The 21,663-nt window shown below is 47.5% G+C and overlaps 2 protein-coding genes across 7 annotated transcripts in view; one reads left to right on the plus strand and one right to left on the minus strand.

Moving 5' to 3' along the window:
• Positions 1-1,116, minus strand: part of GNPTAB (N-acetylglucosamine-1-phosphate transferase subunits alpha and beta) — a 67,676-nt gene extending 66,560 nt beyond the window's left edge. For 3 of the 5 annotated variants that reach the window (XM_073323080.1, XM_073323099.1, XM_073323071.1), the window contains exon 1: positions 848-1,116. In XM_073323080.1, the coding sequence (XP_073179181.1) occupies positions 848-964 (117 nt within the window). In that variant the 5' untranslated portion in view covers positions 965-1,116. The remainder of the gene's footprint in view (positions 1-847) is intronic. The other 2 variants (XM_073323107.1, XM_073323090.1) reach the window with 1 other exon arrangement.
• A 15,967-nt stretch (positions 1,117-17,083) lies between these two features.
• Positions 17,084-21,663, plus strand: part of DRAM1 (DNA damage regulated autophagy modulator 1) — a 38,145-nt gene continuing 33,565 nt past the window's right edge. Inside the window, exon 1 of one of the 2 annotated variants that reach the window (XM_073323189.1) lies at positions 17,084-17,793. In XM_073323189.1, coding sequence (XP_073179290.1) covers positions 17,663-17,793 — 131 coding nt within the window. In that variant the 5' untranslated portion in view covers positions 17,084-17,662. Of the gene's footprint in view, positions 17,794-17,843; positions 17,892-21,663 lie in introns of those variants that run through there. The other variant, XM_073323199.1, reaches the window with a different exon arrangement.

Raw genomic sequence — 21,663 nt, forward strand, 5'->3', positions numbered from 1 at the left:
TCTGCAGGAGCATCAGAGCTTGATAGTAAGGGGGAAAGAGGGTACTGTGGGGGGAAGTAATTCACATACTTAAGGCAAGTGTTTAAAGGCAGAAGAAGGAGGGAAGGTTGGGGAGGCGAGGGGCACAGTTGTGCTTCAGGGCATATGCACAGGGTGGGTGCTGCAAGGGTGCTCAGAAGGGAAGTGGGGGCTGCTACAGGGGCACATGGTGCTGCAGGGGGAAGGAGGCAGGGACTCAGGGGAGCTGTGCTCCAAGGCACATGCACAAGGTGGGTGCATCAGGCAGGAGCACCGCAGATGGGGCTGGCTGGGCAAATGCGTACGGGGCGGGGGAGGGGAAGCAAGGGGGCGGGGTGAACAGCTAAGATGTGCGGGGGAGTTGCTGTGGAGGGGAAGGGGCCAGGGGAGCATGGCACACGGAGTGGGTGCTGTGCGGGGAGTGGGAACATGGCACGCACACGGAGTGGGTGCTGCGGGGGAAGGGGGAGCATGGCACACGTGTGGAGTGGGTGCTGCAGGAGGAGGGAGGGCCGGGAAGGGATAAGATGCGTGGGGGGGTGCTGTGGAGCAGAGGGGGGGGACCAGGGGAGCATGGCACATTCGCGGACTGGGTGCTGCGGGGAGACGGGGGAGACGGGGGAGCAGGGCCCGCGGGCGCGGACTGGGTGCTGCGGGGAGAGGGGGGAGCAGGGCGGGGGGGACCATGGCACGCGGGCAGAGTGGGCGATGGGGGGGATCAGGGCGCGCGCGCCGGGTGGGCGCTGCGCGGGGAGGCGAGCAGGAAGCGCGCGCGCGCGCGCGGAGTGGGGGAGGGGGAGCGGCCCGGCCCGGCCCGGCCGTTACTGACCTCTCCGAACTGCAGGGCGGAGACGAGGACGAGGACCAGGCCCCCGAGGCAGAGGCAGGGCCCATACCTGTGGGACAGGCAGGTGTAGGTCTGTCTCTGCAGGAGCTTCAGCAGCATGACCCGCCGACCACCATCACCCTGCGCCGCCCGCTCACCGCGCTGCCATGCGCCGGGGCGGGGAGGGGGGCCGGGTCCCAGCAACTGGCCGCCGCCACCGCCGCCGCCCACTGCCTCCGCCTCCAGCCCGGCTCATCCCCGCCGCCGCTTCCGGGCGCGGGGGCAGGGCGCGGCGGCGATGCGAGACTCGGCGGCGCCACCTAGGGGAGCCGGCGCGCAGCCACGCGGCCTGGCCGGGCCTGGCTCCGGGCTTGGCAGCCCCCGGCTACGGCGCCGCCACCCGGGGGCCACCCCCGCCCTCTCCCACTGAGGCGGGGTCCCACGGGCGACGGGCCAGGGCCCCCACAGACACAGCGCTCGCGTGTCCTGCAATCCCACCCCCCCCCCCAGCCCGTTGTCTCCTCGAGCCCCAGCTCCGGGAGTCACGAGACTCCGCTTCCCTTCCAGCGACGTTCTTCGGCCTTGTGAGTGTCCTGCCTGTCTCCCCCGCGCCTCTTCTCTCCCCCCGCTCCAAGGCCAATAAAAAGGACACCCCCCGTGTCATTTGTAAAATTATCCTGGGTGGATGGTTGTTGTTTTTTGTTTTGTTTTGTTTTTTTTTTTGGGGGGGGGTGATTTGTGATTTTCAAAGGCAGAGGGTTGTCAATATTGAGTCAGTCCCGGTGATACCGATAGCACCTTTGCCACAGGAAGCAGGGACGCTGGAACAATTTGTATAGTGGGGGTGCTGAGAGTCATTGAACCTAACTGTAAACCCTGGATATAATGGAAACCACTTCAAGCCGGGAGGGGGGGGCCACAGCACCCCTAGTTCCAGCCCCTGTGACAGGGGCGGGGGGGGGGTGTCACTGTAGTCAAACAAAAAGTAGATCCTGAGGCAAGCAGCCTGGTTATGGGCACAGTAAAATACAATGCCAGGAAAGACACCTTGAGCTCACTGTGTCTGCAGTATTGTGATGACAGCACTTTCCTCATATACTTCAGTGTCTGAGAGATAAATTATGTAACATAGATCTCACCCGTGCATCTACTAAAAGAACCATAGTAGTGACATTTCATCACTCATTGTTATGGGGAGAAAGTGGTGCCCTCTTTACTATCCCTCCTCCTCCCCCCTTAACTCATGTTGCCCTCTCCTAGCCTGTAATTCCTCTTTATTCCCCTTTTAAAATATTGGAAAACATAGTACCTTTCTCCAGCACCCTAAGACCTCATTTGTCCTCTATAAATTCTCAAAGAAAATGGCTAACAGTTTCAAGATCAAGGAAGTAGCTGAACCAAATACCCTAGGAGGAATTTCATCAGGCCCTATGGACTTGAATACTGCACATCTAATTTATCTAAATAGTCTTTAACCTGTTCTTTCCTTGTTTTGTCTTGTGTTTCTTCCCCATTGTTTAATATTAATTGTGCTAAGTATCTGGTCAAGTATTATCCCATAAATCCAGAGTGGAGGTTGCACTTAAAAGAAATCCAAACATATTAAGGTAAGAAGTGCACAATTAAGGCATCCAGATAGCCTTAACTCTTCCCTGTATTGACACCATGCAATAGCCATACAATTATGAATGGATGAATGCATGGTCAGGGTCCCAGATTAGAAGAAACTGATTATTAGACTCTTTAAAAACATTTTCTCCTCACATGGCCAGGGAGCCATCAAATCCAGCTAATTGCTGGCTGTCATAATGGCCCTTGGAAGCCATCAGCATCTGGCACAATTTATAGCAGTTCTAAGGCAGCTATAATTTGTACCACAGGCCTGGGGAAGTTTTAGAGTGGCTTTAAAACTACCTATGCCCTCTCCTGAGCTGAGCAAAGGGCAGAAGGACTAGTCCTACAGATCTGGCCCAAATGTTTTAGGCAATTAGGTAAATATTACATTTTTTAATTATAGAAATTAAGCTTTTAAACTACTTAAATTATTTGTGCTACTAACAGCACCTTTGATTGTTCAAATGGAAAATTCAAAAAGCTAAACTTAATCATTAGTGATATTTAGTTTTTACATTGATTTTTTTTCAGGACTGATAATAGCTCCAATCCTATGAGATCATGCATTTCCTTGACTGTTTAATACCTCACAAACTAAGATCCTGAAAATCCTTATTCATACAGCTATATAAGGAGTCTACTGTAAGAGCTACTTATGTGAATAAAGGTTTGCAGGATGAACCCTAAATTTACTCAGTTGAAAATAAATTAGTAGTTTTCATTTTTGTTTTTAATGTGTCATTTTCTGGTTCTCATGCATTAGCACAATGTGGCAAAATTTGAGCTGTAGACAGTGCAGGGTCATGATTAAATACAAATAACCTATTTTCAGTAACATTTAAGAAAAAATGAAAACAGTTCTATTAATAGTGGGTCAACTCCTCAAGATTTGCTCCTAAGGGTTTCATACTATGACGTGTTGGGTGTCTCCTGAGCGAGGAGGGTGCTAATAGCTCTCAGAAACCAGTGGGAGTCTTCAGCCTCTCACAGGAAGTACCTAGCACTTTGTACGCTTGGGCCCAAAACCATGTCAGATTCAGTAGTAACACAGTGATTTGTCATTTGATAGCACCATAATCTATCAGATATAATAATTAAGTCTACATTAGTTATTTGGTATAGAGCAGATTTAAAGCCGCTGTTACAAGACCAGCATTCCCTGCTTTGAAAATACATACTCATCTTTGCTTCATGATTTATTGAGACCTTAGCTTTTGATAAAACAATTCCACTGACCTTATCTCTTAAATAAAAAGAAATAATGGCAGTTTTATGCTAGATGGTACTGGACTGCAGAGATATTCGGTGTAATGAAGTACCTATAAATCCACAAGTGGTATTTACAGTCTCCTGTGAATATAAATTGTTAATGTACATATGCTAATGTGAAGCTAGTGGGGAATTTCAAATCAAGCTGAGCATGGAGGAAAATTGCATGGGTGCTTTTGAAAATCCTGTTGGGCCCTTAGGTGCTGTCAAACGCTAACTTTTAAATCTAATTTAAATTTAAATAACTTTTAAAAACTCTTGAGTCCCTAGATGGGTATTTAATAGATATTTATGCCTTCTCATGGTTTTGAAAATGTTGGTAATAGTGCATAGAAACTAACCTTATCTGATTAATATCCCAGTGCTCCAATATCTAAGCACAGAATGAGAAAAGCTACTTCAATATAACATAAACAGTAACCAATTCTTCCCTCTCCCTATTTTTGAGATTTTTGTATCAATTCAGGTGCTGGAGAGGACACAGTAAGCCACAGAGGATTGCTGAAAAGTGTTCTGTGGCTCTAAATGAGAGGGAGAAGACAGTGGCATTTAGAAACAAACAAAAGTTGTGACTGGAAACCATAAGATCATAGCAATAAAGATTTGAAAATCTCACTTGTGGAGCATCCAGAGGAGGCCTGAACACCAAGTCAGCTTGAGCATTCAATACTGAAAGCAAATTTTCAAAGAAAATCCCTACCCAGAAGTGATTATTCCCCTCTATTCTGCACTGGTGAGGCCACATCTGGAGTATTGCATCCAGTTTTGGGGCCCCTACTATAGAAAGGTATGGACAAATTGGAGAGAGTCCAGTGGAAAAATGATTAGGGGGTTGGGGCACATGACTTATGAGGAGAGGTTGAGGAAACTAGGCTTATTTAGTGTGCAGAAGACTGAGGGGGGGATTTGATAGCAGCCTTCAACTACCTGAAGGGGCGTTCCAAAGAGGATGGATCTCTGCTGTTCTCAATGGTGGCAGATGACAGAACAAGGAGCAATGGTCTCAGGTTGCAGTGGGGGAGGTCTAGGTTGGATATTAGGAAAAACTATTTCCCTACGAGGGTGGTGAAGCACTGGAATAGGTTACCTACGGAGGTGGTGGTATCTCCATCCTTAGAGGTTTTTAAGGCCTGGCTTGACAAAGCCCTGGCTGGGATGATTTAGTTGGGGTTGATCCTGCTTTGAGCAGGGGGTTGGACTAGATGACCTCCTGAGGTCCGTTGCAACCCTAATCTTCTGTGATTCTATGACTCCAGCAGACACCTTCAGGGATGGAGTTTCACTGAGAGTTCATTCAGCAAGAAGTCTATAGGGCAAAAATCCAGCCTATCCCAAATGCTTTCGAGAAGCATAGAAGGAGGGGCAAGCACTCAAACACCTGAAACCTAGATTATCAAAGGCTTTACATACAAGTCAGCGAAACCTTCAATTAGATCTGTTTCCTTATTGGAAACCAGTGTAGATGGCAGATATTCACAGATTCCATTGTTCCTATACCAAGGAGAAAATGGCAGCCACATTATGCAACTGTTGTATCATATTAATCAGTTTCTAGAGAAGCCCCATTTGGAACAAATTACAATAGTTAAAACGCACACATGTGAATGACCATAACAATGTCTCTGTTAGAGAGCAGACAACAGATGTTCCAGAGAACCCCAAAATGGCAATAGCCATTCTAGAATATTATTGCAAAATGAGCTTCCATGCTGAGAGCAATCTAGAATGAACCCTGCCTTCTGAGCCAGACTCACAAGCAAAGGCTTTGCCCTATGAAAAGCAGCAGTAGATCCATTGCTTTTAGTGTCCTTTGTTTATTGAAAGTCTCAAAAAAGGAAAGCATTTTGCCTAGCTGCCAAATATATTAAATATAAAGTTAACAAGTCTTACTAAAATTAAAGTTTTTTTAAAGACAAGTTGATATACATAATGCTTTAGCCTAATTTTTCAATGCCACACCATAATCTTGTCTGAGTTACTACTCTTTCCAGAGCTAATCCATATTTATTTGCTTTCTTTTAAATATTACCATGCTCCATATGGCCAGCTAATTGGATAGAATTAAAGAATCCTAATGCAATGAAGAAGATGGCACAGAGAAGAGGAGTTTGATATATTAGCTACTATGAAGCATTTGTGGAATGGATTATACAGAGAAGTGGTTGCAACTTTTTCAAAATGAAACTATGTTTCTGGTAATGAGCATCTAAGGAAGATTTTTGGGGTGGAGTATTTAGTAAAAATCATGGACGGTCATGGGTAGTAACCAAAAAGTCACAGCCAGACTTTTACTAAAAATACCCTTACTAAATCTTACCTGCTGAGGGTGGGGAGGCGGTGCTCCAGTGGAGGCTGCTGTTCTTGGGAGTGGGGGACAGCCTGTGGCCCCATCACTGTTGAAGCTGCTCCTGCAGGCGAGGGAGGTCTGTGGCACCGCTGCTGCTCCTGGACCACTGTTCCAGGGCAGCACCCGGAACCAGTTGCCTAGCCCCGCCAGAGCAGCATCCAGTGCGGCTGGCCCCAGAGCCACCCCAGCTGCTCAGGCAGCCCTGTGGTCAGCCGCACCAGCCGCTGCGGAAGTCATGGAGGTCCCGGAAAGTCATGTAATCTGTGACTTCTGTGACCTCCATGAAAGATTTGTAGCCTTAATAATGGTTGGCCCAAGAGTCAGATGAGAGACAAGGAACTGTTACATAAAACAGTGTGGCTGAGATAATATCTTTTATCATACCAACTTCTGTTGTTGAGATACAAACTTTTGAGCTGACATGGAGCTCTGTTTCAAGGGACCATTCAAGGGGAAGTGGCCCCGTAACACCTCTCCAGTCATAAGAAGGAAAGGAAGAAAGCTTGAAGGGGAGTTAAGTGGGTTATAGATTTCAGTATTAAGCCATAATTCCAGTGTCTCTATTCACTCCAGGATTTCTAGTATCTAGCAAAGTTATGAATTTAAGTTCCCAGGCTCACCTTTTGAAGGTGTTGTGCAGGTTTCATTTGAGGTTGAGGACTGGGAGGTCACACATATGCCTATCACAGAATGTGGCATACCTCATCCATGCATTAAATGCCCCAAAAAGCAGCTATGTGGGTGAGATGAGACAGAATCACTGCACTCTCAAATGAACTCACACAGAAAAATAAGACAAAAACACCCCATCACCTGCAGGTGAACACTTTTCACAAAACGATCACTCTATATCTGACCTATGCCATCCTGACAGACTGAGTAACCACATGAAGGAGCATCAGATTAAGTAGCAGAGCTAATTCCCCAGATGAGCCACAAGGAGGTGTTGCTGAGCAGTGAGTAGAGCAACCCTGTCACACTCAGGCTAGTGGGGCTGTAAAATTGTGCTGTAGATGTTTAGGCACAGGCTGGTGCCCAAGCTCACGGAGTCCCAGAGGCACGATGGTCCCAGACACCTGGCTCCAGCCTGAGCCAGAACATCTACACTGATATTTTACAGAGAGCCAGAGTCATCTGACATATGCCAGCCACAGGTGTTTATTTGCAGTATAAACATACCCTTTAAGCATGGGCGGCAGGTATAACAGGCCAGGAAAGGCTCTGCCTTCTTGGGCTGCAGCCACTGCCATGGGACACTGGGCTGAAGCGGCTGCCACCCTGGGCCAGCTGGGGTGGCCAGGACTGCTCTGGCTGGGGCTCAGGTTGGTCGGCTGGCTGGGGAAGGCCCAGGGCTCCTCTGGAGGTGAGGGACGGGGGTGTGGCTCGGGGTTCTGCTGGCCCAGGGCTTCTCCAGCCGGAGGGGGTGGTCCCAGGGGCAGGGCCTTGTGCAGAAGGGGGCGGGCTGTGAGGCTAGCCTCCCCGAAGGGGTGGGTCCACCCGCCGACCATGCCTTTGAGTACATTTCCCAGACCTGAAGAAGAAGAGCACTGAGTAAGCAAAATCAGTTGAGCTGGGTGCCTGGCACTGGGAGAGGAACTAGACAAAACTGAAAATTCTGATACATGATGGGATAATATGATCATCATATACTATATTTATCTAAAGAAGTTAAACATGGTGGAGAAAAAATACATAGAGATTACACTGATTCTACTGAAATAAAACATCTAGGTGGAGAAGACCATAAACATACCTATAAATCACAGGTCATAAAAATATACTAATGGGAATGTGCTAACAAGGTTTTTTATGAAAACCATGATAGTGAAGTCAAGATCCTGAACAGAATCAGGGAGGTAACAACAAAAACAGAGGAGTGACAGATGCCAGTTTTTTTTTGTTTTTCTTGTTGTGGGGAGCGGGGAAGAGACGTCCTAGACAGGGAGAAGTTATTGACATCAATAACACAACATGACTTCTAGCTACCACGTATAAACTAAGTGAGTGTCAGGATGTAGTTTGGAGAAATAATTTCTTGTCTATCATAAAAAATTTTTGTAACAGCTGGGTGTGCATCATACAAGACTTAGACCTAAATGCACAAATTCACATGCTTGAGCTAGTAAGTGATTATACAATATCATTGCATTTGACATCCTTGCAAGGATAAAACTATAGTTTCTTTGTAAACATCACTACGCATGAAACTTGGAATTAATCAGTCATGGTTTGACAGGAAAAAGAAATTACAGTCCATAGAATAACATAAGTACTGCTTAAGAAATAAAGCCTTACATCTCAGATGGGCTACATACCTCAAAACAAAAGAGGGGAAAAACAGTATATGATTAGAGTTTATTCGGACCCAAAAACTATTTTAAAAGGAATTCAGTGTACATGAAGCTTATAGAATATAATATACACTAAAATGGTGTTAAGAGAAAATGCAAAGGACATTCCGTTACAGATGTTTAGATCCTATCTAATGTTGGAGAGCTGGAGGATTAAAAACTGAGTGGAAGAGGGATAGATGACAGCCCTCATTCCACATCCGACATAAGACTAATGTATGTGTTCAACTTCAAACGTGGAGTAGTCCCATTAAAGTTAATGTGATAGTGACTGGTTATGTGCTTTAATAAAGTTAAGCATTGCTTAAGTCTTTATATTGGGGCCTTACTGACCTCCCTCTCCTCATCACATCAGCAAATGGGAAAGGCATCTTGCCCTTTGTTGGCACAGCTGCCAGACTCCACTCACAGCTCCCACCTGATAAGAAGAGAGGAGGATGTGGATGAAATCCTGCTTCTATGTGAAATTCTGCTCAGGTTGGGGTGTGGATCTTTGGCCAGAGGCATTTGATCCATAACCAGTTTCACAGGTTTGGCCCTAACACAACTTAAAAAAACCTCTTCTGCTAATGGTTAAAGCTACATTGTATACCTGGTGATGGCTACAATGATCCAAGTCACTTGATGCAGAGTCTTCTCAGTACTTCATTGTTTCCATAGAACTGCTCAGATCTACAGGTTTTCAAAAAGATACATGCTGCACAAACCCACTAAGGATACATCTGAGTGCAAAAGCTCCACTGCTTATGCGTTCAATCGTTAAGGGTGACATGGCTTGTTTTTTAAATTAGAAAAATATTGCTGATTAAAGGAATGTTAAAGGTGGTAGAGTCATGGTAAAATGAAGGGGTCTTAAAGGTAACACGCAAAGGAAAAAACAGTGTCTCCCCCCCCCACTTCTGTGAGGTGTCCAAAGCAGGTGTTTTCTTTTTGCCTTTTAAATGAAAAAAACCCCTCACTTCCCTGTTTGTGCTGGAGGTCTCCTTAGACTCAGAGGATTGGAGAACTGGAGTGAGACCGTTCCCTCCGTTTAAAGGACAGGTATGCTGAATCATTAACAAAGAGCTCTTCCTCCAGGTGTTCATCATCATGTGTTTGGTTTAAAATGATATTAATAGAACACAAGGTTATGAACTGTTTGACTAAAATCCCTCCCATCCTCAATCAACAGTTTTGGTCTCCATCTCTCATTTCCTGTGCTGATATAATCCTACTAGTTCTTCAGTCTTCCAGGGAGCCTCTAGCAAAAATCATAGAAGTTAATATATATCTAATGTAAATACCCTTACAGAACTTCTTTGCATATCATACAAGCAAAACAAAGACCTTTGTATTCCTTTATTTATGAGCAATTCTTTTTGTGAATAACAGCAATCATAATAGATTTTTTTACATCAGTATTTATAAACAATACCAAAAACAAATAACAGGACAGATTCTGACTGCCACCTAACCCCTGGGCAGAGCCTGAATGGAAGCCACCAGATCTCCTTAGCTGGGGATCATGCTGGTAGCCATATATGGTTCATATACACCACTTTCCCAGCCCCAGTCTAGAGGCAAAGGAGGCCTTGGCTTCAGCACACTGTAGTCTAGCAGTCCCCAGATGGTGGACAGCCTCTTGGGGTTGCTACCATTTTGAGTACTTTAGAGCAGTTCCTATGTTGCTCTAATTTTAAAAAGGGCCAAGATTGGCATCAAGCCAGCCCCAGGATCCATGCAGCTGTAACTGGTTCCTTTGTACTTTGTCTCAACTGCACTCAGAAAGCAGGGAGCAGCTGAAAAATCTAGTGCAATATACACGGTCCAAATTCCCCTCACCCAGCCAGTGCTTAAATACTATCATAGGCATAATAGAAAAGGTCTAGATTTGATAGATACAAATTTCAGATAAGCAAAATATGCAAACCTTATCTAAACAGTCTGTCTAGATTTAATAGAAACTCTCTTCAGTCCATCAACACTTAGAGATGTTTGTGTTTTCAGTATTTTGGATTTTTTAGCCATTAGTCAGTCCTTGGGCTTTCAAACCAGGCCTTGTACAAAGTGCTTTCACCTGACTGAGTTTCCACAGTTGTGAGTAACGGCAATATCCATTACTTCTCCTCTGAATATCCAGCCTCGGAGTTCATAGCCAAACTCAACATTTGTGGCCTCAAGCCAACAACCTCTGAATAAACTTTTAACAGTTTAGCCCTATTACCAGCCTTCCTCCAAACAATGATGTACAAAATGCAATGTAGAGTTACCATGGTGATGACACCACCATTGCCATATCATTGTAGGACTGAGGATGCCAGCTTTACAACACTGAATGGCAGTTTTTAAAATGCTGGGGAAAGCAACTGTGATTTAACTATACCAGAGTATTCCTGTGTTGTAACAGGTCCCTCAACCCATTAGTATCTATAACACATGTTGGAACTAATACTGAAAATTATTAATATGGGAAATCACACAACACCAGTTTAACCATAAATTCCTTTATTCAATCCAAAGGCCAAATGGTACATTAGGCAATAACTCTAAGCATGTCTAACAGCCTAAAAATAAGCAGTCACTACAGACAATACAGTAACAAAGTATTCATAAGCATGCGATCAATATATGTACAAATGGGCTAGACCTAGGCTGACCGTCTCATTCTGGTGTACTCCAGCATGATCAGGAAGGGTCTGATGAAGAACATTCAGATTTATGGCTCTCTTTCTATCCTTCATCTAACTTTAGCAAAAACCCAGTTTGAAGCAGTTTATTCTTGCTACTTTCCTTCCTCTCTGATCTTCTCTTCTCCCCCCCACCCCAGCCCCCACCGCTTAGCAGCAGAACAAGTGGAAAGGTTTGGACCGGTTTCTTTTAAGGCAGTTTTTCTTTGTCTTGTTACTGCATCTCTTTATTTTATTAGTTACATCCTACATATGTCCTTCCCCACTACTTATAATACTTATACTTATAATAAGACTTATTATTCTAAGGGCTTTCTTTTACTTGCTGGTTGGAGCCTTCTCCCTACTAGCCACAAACTATAAAGCAAATGTTATTTTCTCACAATATACTGAAGTTCAATTTGGAAAAGTAACATTTTGTCCTTGACATTCCACACGGATTTTCTCTATGCTCCTGCACTGAGCTAATTGAGATAGTAGCCCCCTGTGTCTTGTCCTGTTCCAGGCCCCTCGACCTCTACTGGCTGCAGTACTTCCACAGCTCACCCACACTGCAGCGGAAGCCTGGCCCAACTTACCTTCATGGACCATTCCAAGAGGAAGCATTTCCATGATGAACTTATAGTTGAAGTTCTGGACAGGGCCCACAAGCTGGTCCAGTACCAAAGAGAAAGATACTTGCGGCTAGAGGAGAGACAAGAGGAAAGACTCAGGCTGGCTGCACACCTTGAGGATGGGGTTTCAGCGCGGGAGCAGGCACTCGATTCACAGCTCCTGGAACAGGAATGGCAGTTAAAGGAGGAGCTCAGCGCTCAGCAGAAAGAGCTGTTTGAGCGGGTGATATCTCTAATGGCTGCAAGAGCGTCGGCTCCTGCTGCATCATCCAAGTCCCGTGTGGTAGGATGTGATGCAGTCCAGAAACAGCTTGGAAAACTCCATGGCTGGGTTGCCCATGCAATCAAACCCCAGGAGTGGCTGGGCAGAGCAACTTTACCCCATGCCACCCTCCATATTGACCCACTCTCCTAGGGATGCCTCCATCCCAACCTGGGCACCAAGGGCACAGCAAATGGGGAAAGAAAGGAAAAAAGAATGGGGGCAGGGGACATGCAATGGTAGGGTGTTTCTGTCTTGTACCTGTTTTCACTGTTTGCATTTATTCGTGCACTTTGTTTTTCTGTTTTGTTTTTTTTAAGGTACTGTTACTGGTGTTTTTAGTGTGGTAATGTCAGCTGGCTTGCCTGGCAGTGGTTGAATGTTGTATTTTTCTAATACATATTTATAAATAAACTTTTTTTTAATTAATCAAGAAAGTTTATCATTGTATCAAGTCATACAATCTGTATTTAAAATAATAAAAGTGAACACATGGTCAGGGACAATTAGGAATTAGTATGTAAACACTTTCTCAATATGTTTATCTACATCAGTGGTTCTCAAACTTATTTGATCAGGCCCCCCTTCTTTGTATCTGTAATCATTTACACGCTCCCCAAGTACATATACGGCCACCCAGCTGCAAAGGCAAAGTGGAGAGTAGTGGCTGCCAGCTGAGCGCCCAGCTCTGAAGGCAGCACCGTGCCAGCAGAAGCACAGAAGGAAAGTTGGCAATGTGGAAAGTGATATTTGTCAAATTCCCACATCTCCCTTGGCAGGCCCGCCCCATAGTTTGAGAACTGCTGATCTACATCAATCTATACTATGATTCACACCATCCACCTTTTTCAGAAGTGGTCATATCATTTATAAGTACATTGCATAACAATCAACACCCACCTCCCCAAGTATTGAAACCCACTACAATCAATAAGCCCATCTCCATCTCACACAAACACATTCATAAAGATACTATTTCCCACACTTCTATTAGGCCATGCAAGTCCATAATGTGGGAGCACAAAGCATCCCTGACTTCTATAGCCCAGGTGCATCTAGCTCCAGCTGTGATAGGTGGACTTTCTGACTGAATGTACCAATTCAGTGGCCCCTCGTGGTCATGGGTCCATTCAGCAGAAAGGGGCTCACCTCTGGCTTCACAAAGATTGTGAAGAGTACAGCAAGCCACAGTAAGGCGGACAGCATTGATGACACTGGAATCCAAATGGGTCTGTAGACATCTCCAACAGGATTTCAAACTGCCAAAAGCACATTCAACAACTATTCTACATCTGCTGAGAGTGTAATTAAACTTTCTTTTGCCAGGGCCTCTTAAATCAGGGTACAGTTTCAAAAACCAAGATTTATGACCGTGTCATTTGGTGGGAATAGAGTCTGAGCCTGTCCATGAATATAGACTGTGGTGGGCAAAACACTCTGCCATCATGAAATTCCCCAGTGCAACCCATGTTGTCATTCATAAATTTCCCTCTGTGGTCCACAAGGGCCTGCATAACAATGGAGTAGTCCCCTTTGCAGTTTAAGTACTCATGTGCTCCTTAAGAAGGAAAAACTATGGGTACATGAGTCCCATCAATGGCACAGTTAGAAAACTCCATTCTCTCAAAACCAGCAATTACTACAGCAGTGGTTTTCAAACTGCAAGTCGCAACCCAGTACTGGGTTGTGGAATGTAAGACACTTGGTCACGGCGGATCTGGTCAGCACCGCCGACTGGGCCAATAAAAATCCTATTGGCGGTACTTTCCGGCTAGGGCAGGCTAGTCCCTACCTGTTCCGACACCACACTGTGCCCCAGAAGCGGCCAATAGCAGGTCCAGCTCCTAGGTGGGGGGGCCATGGGGCTCTGCCCTTGCCCCGAGCACCGGCTCCACACTCCCATTGGCTGGGAACTGGCCAATGGGAGCTGGGCAGTGCCTGCAGGCGAGAGTCGCACTGAGCCATTTGTGCGCCTCCACCTAGGAGGCGGACTTGCTGCTGGCTGCTTCCGGGGCCCAGTGAGGTCCGCGGTGCCAGGACTGGCAGGAAGCCTGCCTTAGCACCCATGCTGTGCCGCTGACCTGGAGTTGCCTGAGGTAAGCCAGTGGCCCAAACCTGTGCCCCAATCCCCTGCCCCAGCCCTGAGCCCCCACAAACACATAGCCCCTTCCTGCACCCCAAACCCCTCATCCCTGGCCCCACCTCAGAGCCTGCACCCCCAGCCCAGAGCCCTGACCCCCCCACAGCCCCCTCCCACACCCTGAACCCCTCATTCCCAGCCCCACCCTGCAGCTTTCACCCCTGCACCTAAACCCTCTTCCCCAGCCCTGAGTCCCTCCCACACCCCAAACCCCTCATTCCTAGCTCCATTGGGTCGCGGGCATTAACAATTTTCTTCAACTGGGTTGCCAGAAAACAAGTTTGAAAACCACTGTATCGTTGGTCTTTTATGCCCGCCACCTTGGGGTAAACAACACCCCTTATTGCCTCAGAAATTTCCACCACTACTTTACCCATAGTCAAATTTCCAACACCAAACTGGTTGGCAATGTACCTGCAGCAGTCTGGGGTAGCCAGCTCCCAGACAGTATAGCAACCTGCTTCTGGATCACAATGGTCACTCTCACACTTTTGTTTACGCTGGAGGCTTGCGGCAAGCTACTCACAGAGCTCCAGAGATGTAGCTTTTTTCATGCAAAAGTTCTGGACCCACTGCTGGTCATCTCAGGTTTGCACGATAATGTTAACTGGTCCCACCAGGTCTGTGCTCGTGGCCCTGCTCCAGAAGCACAAGTCTACTTGGGGGGCATCAGCAGCTGTACCAAGCAAGCGTCATAAGCCGTATCAGCCAGTTTGAGTCTGTCACATCTGCGTCTTCCTCCTCTTGCTCCATCATTAGCTCTGTCAGGTGCTTTTGATAGTTCAGAATACACGGCGGAAAGGTCAACCAGCATCTCATGGAAGCTCTGCCTTTTTCTTGACACAGGAGTGAAAGCACACGCAAAATAAGTTAATTATAAGCCGCCTCTTTCATGTTGCTGGTGCTGGTAGCTGGGAACACACAAACCAAAATGACAGCTTGGCAGGATGTGTTGGCAGCTATTCAAACTTCCTGTAGCATGCAGGATGGAAGGTCAAGTTTTCCCACACTGCACCATGGTCAAAGGGCTACTCCAGCCACATCTCAGGATGGCACTAGGGAGTCTGGGATATGGTTGGTTTGACTTGGGTCTGCATGCAGCAGTGTGGATGCCAGAGCCCTACATTCAAGCCTGGATTAGAAATGTTTTAACCTAGAGTTAACAACCAGTGTAGATGCTTAAACCCTGGGTTCTCTAACCCAGGGTCAGATGACTCAAGTCCCACTAACGTGGAGTTTACATTGCAATGTAAATACCCCTTGTGTCTAGAACTGGCTTTTGGACCTCTTATGCCTTGTTTTCACTCAGCAAAAATTTGTGTTCTGAATTCATGTCCTGCAAACTTGTGTTAAAATGACACATTGCCTTGTCTTCACTAAGAATTTACTGTGTGTTAGCTAACATGAGCTAGCTTTTGTTCCTGGTGAGGATGAATACACAAAGCCTGTGGACATGGGCCTCCCTCTTGTAGGGAACTAGAAAGGAGAATACAAATCTGAACTTTAATATTTTTAGACAAAATATCCAGCCCTTTTCTTTGCAAAGATAACCTGGAAAACATATTTTTTTAAATAAATCAACATAAGCTGGTCACAGATCAAAATACTTTGTAAAAGCATTCTCAGGGCAGTGCAGCTCACTGCAGTGCCACAAACCTGGAGAACACTTCAATCTTTTTGGTCACTCGATTACAGGCCTAAAAGTTGCAATTCTTCAACAAAAAAACTTCATAAACAGACTCCAAGGAGAGACTGCTGAACTGGAATTAATTTGCAAACTGGATACAATTAATTTAGGCTTGAATAGAGACAGGGAGTGGATGGGTCATTACACAAAGTAAAACTATTTCCCCATGTTTATTCCCCCACCCACCGTTCCTCAGACGTTCTTGTCAACTGCTGGAAATGGCCCACCTTGATTATCACTACAAAAGGTCCCGTCCCCCCACTGCTACTAGCTCACCTTAAGTGATCACTCTCATTACAGTGTGTATGGTAACACCCATTGTTTCATGTTCTCTATGTATATAAATCTCCCCACTGTATTTTCCACTGAATGCATCCGATGAAGTGAGCTGTAGCTCACGAAAGCTTAGGCTCAAATAAATTTGTTAGTCTCTAAAGTGCCACAAGTCCTCCTTTTCTTTTTACAGATACAGATGAACACCGCTTACTCTGAAACAACTCTTAAATAGAGACCTGTTGGCTCCCTGCAGCCAGTTGGGCAGCTGGCCAAACAGGTGATTCTGCTGCAGCCCAGCTGGCTCATTACCCAGCCTGAGCTAGCTAGCCTTAGGCTCAGCTGAGGGAACGCTTACTTAACCCAGCCAGGGTGCTACAGCAACTGGCCTGTTGTTAGATGGTGTGGCTACTCTCCATCATGACAGGCTAACAGAAGGGAAATAACTGGAGACTAGATCACTCAAGTTAATTCTATAACAAGATTGTACCATAAAGCTGAAAGGCAGATGGGAGGGAAGACATCTAAGGTGTTTCTCTCTCTTCCCCTCTCTTTTTATGTAAAATAAATGTTACCATTTGGATGTGTCCCAAAGAATCATCTCGCTACTCTCCTCATCTCCTTATACCAGCTCTGTTCTCAGTGGGGCGATAACGGTGGTTAGAGATAGGGGCAGTTAGCAAGTCTGCTTCAAAAATGCTAAAACTAACTTTGCGGCAGCCAGTCGGAGAGTCAGGGCTTGCTGGGGCGTTCACGCCAGCCAACCCTGAATTCCTCCGTGCAGGAAACAAAAAGGGGAAGCGAGGAGCAGCAATATCCACGTGAAGGGCAGAAACGAAAGCGAAAGGGGACCTTCCCCTCGCGCGCGGTCACGGTGAAGCGCTGCGAACAACTCCACGGGAGAAGTCTCTGTGTGAACTTGGGGGCGGGGGACGCAAGCACTAGCTGCTTTACACTATTACCCAATAAATCATAAGAGAGAGAGAGAGAGAGAGAAAGACCCACGTCAGGAGGGGGTGGAGAGAGACAATTCCTTGAATGGGCTTACTTTTCGAATGTGCCAGGGGCCAAAGGGGGACTAGACAGCTAAGCCTGGCTGTGAGACTGACTAGACCCGTGTGCCTGCGTGTGAGAGGGGACAGTGCGGGGAGAGACGCGGGGTGTCCGTGGGGGGAGGCAGCCCTGTGTGTGTCGCGCCTGTGAAGAGAACTAGCCCCGTGGAGGGGAAGACCTGTGCGCGGGAGAGAAGGGACTAGCCCCGTGTGCGTGTAAGGGGACGGGGCCAGCCCTGCGTGGGGAGGAAGAGCGAAGAAGCCCCGAGAGCGAGAGAAGGGGAACAGCCCAGGGTGTGTGTGTGTGGCGGGGACAGACCGTGCAGTTCTGGCGGGGCAGGGAGACCCTCTCTCGGGGTGTCTCTGGAGAGCGGGGAGCTGGCAGCCGGTCGTGGCTCCTCCGCTGAGCCTTGTCCCATCCGCTTTGTGACTTCACTGGCTCCGTAACAAAGCCCGCTCCTCCACCCCGCCCGGCCGCTCCCGCTGCCCGGCGCCTCCAGTGCCCGGCCGGGGTGGGCTGCGGCCGCGGGCCCCCGGGGCAGGATGCTGTGCTTCATGCCGGGCGTGGCCTTCATCCCCGCGCTGCTCGTCTGCTGGTCCTCGGCCGCCTTCATCATCTCCTATATGATCGCCGTGCTAGGCGGGCACGTGGAGCCGCTTGTCCCCTACATCAGGTGGGAGCCCCCTGCCCTGCTCGCTGGAGGGGCGGGGCAGAGGCCGGGGCTTGCCCCCGGGTTGCAGAGCCGCAGGGCTCCGAGGTAGCAGCCCTCGGGTAAGGGGCAGCGAAAATGGGGGCTGGGATCTGGGGGATCAGGAGCTGGGAGCTGGGGCGTAATATTGGAGGCTGCCAGGAGACCGGAGGGCTGGAGTGGGGGGAAACCGGTGGAGGCTGCAGCCCAGGTGGCTGGGGAGAGCAGGCTGCAGCCAGGTGGGCGGAGGGCTGGAGTGGGGAGAAGCAGTTGAGCCCGCAGCCCAGGTGGCTGGGGAAAGGGGGAGGGTGCAGCGGGGGGAAGGGGCTGAGGTTTTAGAAGCTGGCGGGGTGGGGGCAGGGAAGGCCACTGCGCTGACACCTCAACGGAAAGGAGAAGAATCCTGCTCTTCCTGCCGAGGAGAGAGAGGCAGGGAAGTTGGTCTCGTCCTAGAGCAGAGGCTGGTCCCCGGGGTGGCTGCTTGCCCCCAGCGGGAGGAAGGAACCACGTATTGCAGCAGGGCCCCACCTGGCAGTTCTCCATAGCATAGAGTAGAGCCCTCTGGACGCGGGGGAGGCAGGACCGCTCTCCTTATACCAGTCATGCTTCTCGCGAGTCCTGCTTCCTTCATGACTGCAGAGTACAGGGGTTAAACAAGCCTCCCCTAGGCCCAAGCCCCTGCAGTGTCCTACTTATCCTGGTAAAACTCTTTCGGGTATTGGGAGTTTTGCCTGTGCCATGATAGCACTATTTGGACCCAAAGAGCAACAACGTGGTTCAAGGATCTAGAGAGAGTCTGACCTTATTTAAGAGCTGGTGTCCTGCAGTATTTATAGTCTGTGTAGAGAGCCCAGAATCTGATATTTTCATGGCTGGGTCTTTTAGAGGATGTCTTTTAAATGTCATCTTTGTTTATGTGTTGGGTTACTGAACCAAGACTGAAGCAATTTTTATGGCAATGTTTGTTTCTCTCTTTTCCTGATAACTTAGCATTCTTATAATTAAACTAGATGGGGAATAAAAGTCATTACTGTACATCAGAAAGGGATGGGAGGGCATGTGTGTGAAATGCCTTAAAATATTATATTTTATTTTCTACTTTCAGTATTCAAGTACAGTTAAGTAAAATACAATTACTCATAGTTTTGACTTTATTCATATTTAATATCTGAATATTTTGGAGAATAATTATTTTGATTTAGTTCCTAGAAGGTTAAAAGTGACTGGCAAAGGGGAGAAATGCATTTGTTCCCTTTTTTTCCTTTATGGTGTGTAAATAGAATCTAAAAGGCAGTGTGGGGCAGTAGGGGTTGTATAGTTTTTCCCCCTCCCCTGCTTGTGTTTTTTTTATATATATTTCAAATCCTGTTTAGGCTGGAAGACTATGGCCCCAATCCTGAAAATACTTATGTACCTTTGTGGACATGAGTAGTTTCATGAGACTACTGTAAACACATAAAGTTACTCACATGTGTAAGAGTTTGCTAGTTTGGGGCCATGGTGAAAACTGGAGAAGTGGTTGGTATAAATGATGACATCAAAAGACACAAGAAAGATGAAAAAGGAGGCATCCGGTGGCACCTTAAAGACTAACAGATTTATTTGGGCATAAGCTTTTGTGGGTAAAAAGCCCACTTCTTCAGATGCATGGAGTGAAAATTACAGATACAGGTGATTTATTTGGGCATAAGCTACCCACGAAAGTGTATGCCCAAATAAATCTATTAGTCTTTAAGGTGCCATTGGACTCCTCGTTGTTTTGGTGGATACAGACTAACACTGTTACCCCTCTGATACAAGAAAGATGACTCATTAAGGGCCTTGGGCTTGAACTTAAAAGATATTTAGGTGCCTAAAGATGCAGATCGGCACCTAGCAGGATTTTCCAAGGCTCCTAACCTCATGGGAGTTAGGTGTCTAGGTATTTTTGAAAATGCCACTGCATACCTATCTGCATCTTTAGATGCCTATACAGTATACCTTTAAAAGTCTTGCCCCCCATCCAAAGCCCACTGAAGTCAATAGAGAGCTTCTCATGGACTTGGATTTCAGTGGTCTTTAGATCAGGTCCCATTGGCTTATGTTCATGAGAAAGTTGTATCGCTTTACCTATACCTGTATTGTTAAAGTGGTACAACACCGAGGTGTGGACACACTTATGTTGGTATAAAGGTGTTTACAATGGTATAGCTATTCCCATATGGGAAGAAGAATAATTATCCAGGTCTAAATCACCTTTTTACAAATATAACTGTGTTCACACTAGGGCTTTTACAGGCATAACTGTTTGGGTAAAAGAAACCCCACATCACTAACTAAAATAGTTATACCAGTAAAACTTTTAAGCGTAGACCAGAGCTAAGTGACTGTTGCTTCTTATAACAAACACAATCATGTAACTGTTTACCTTGTTCTTCCCACTCTTCTCCCTGATTCATCAGTTTTTCTCCATTTATTGTCTTAATATATGGGCCCTGCTCCTGTAAATATTTGCATGCTTATCTTTAATTGTTTCTGTGCTTAAATGTTTGTAGGATTAGGCTCTAAGAGTGTAAACTCTTTGGGACAGAGACTTGGGTATTTTAAATTACATGTATGTATGTACCCTGCATAGCACAATTGGGGCCCTGATCGGAGCCTCTAGAGCAGGGGTCAGCAACCTTTCAGAAGTGGTGTGCCAAATCTTCATTTATTCACTTTAATTTACGGTTTTGCATGCCAGTAATACATTTTAATGTTTTTTAGAAGGTCTCTCTCTATAAGTCTATACATACGACAATAGTTATATAATATAAAGTAAACAAGGTTTTCGAAATGTTTAAGAAGCGTCATTTAAAATTAAATTAAAATGCTGATCTTATGCTGCTGGCCCGCTCAGCCCATTGCCAGCCTGGGGTTCCGTTCACCTAGGCTGGCAGCATGCTGAGTGGGGCCTGCGGCCGGGACCCTGGCTGGCAAGGGGCCGGCAGCCAGAACCCCAGACCGGCAGCAGGCTGAGCGGAGCTGGCGGCTGGGACCCCAGACTGGCAGCAGGCTGAGCTGCTCAGCCCGCTGCCGCTCAGCCCGCTGCCCGTCTGGGGTTCCGTCTGCTGGGTCCTGCCAGCCAGGGTCCTGGCTGCCAGCCCTGCTCAGCCCACTGCCGGTCTGGGATCCTGACCCTGCTCACATAGAGTGGTTACTTACCTTCTTCCTGGTTCTAGCCCATTCTCGTCCTCTCTCTGCACTGAGCTGAGGGTGGGAGTGCACTGAGCACAGGGCTGGGGGTGAAGGAGCAAGCTAAGGGTTGGAGTGCAGGGTCTGGCCAGGAGCTAGAATGAGGGAGTGGGCTCAGGGTTGGGGCAAGAGGTTTGGGTGTGGAGTGCTTACCTGGGCAGCTCCCATTTCGTGCGAGGGGTGGGGATGGGAATGTGGGGCATGCAAGAGTTAGGACATGGGGTGTGAGGGGGCTGGGTATGTGTGGGGGGTGTGAGGGGGCTGGGTATGTGTGGGGGGTGCAGGAGTCAGGGGAGAGGGCTAGGTGTGTGTGAGGGGGTTGCAGGGCTCAGGGCAGAGGGCTGGGTGTGTGTGGGGTGCAGGGATGAGGGCTGGGGTGTGTGTGAGCAGGGTGCAGGGCTCAGGGCAGGGGGCTGGGGTGTGTGTGAGCGGGGTGCAGGGATCAGGGCAGGGAGCTGGGGTGTGTGTGAGCGGGGTGCAGGGATCAGGGCAGGGGGCTGGGGTGTGTGTGAGCAGGGTGCAGGGATCAGGGCGGAGGGCTGGGGTGTGTGTGAGCGGGGTGCAGGGATCAGGGCGGAGGGCTGGGGTGTGTGTGAGCGGGGTGCAGGGATCAGGGTGGAGGGCTGGGGTGTGTGTGAGGGG

This window comes from Lepidochelys kempii, chromosome 1 (assembly GCF_965140265.1).
Source record: "Lepidochelys kempii isolate rLepKem1 chromosome 1, rLepKem1.hap2, whole genome shotgun sequence".
NCBI classification, from domain to species: Eukaryota; Metazoa; Chordata; order Testudines; family Cheloniidae; genus Lepidochelys; species Lepidochelys kempii.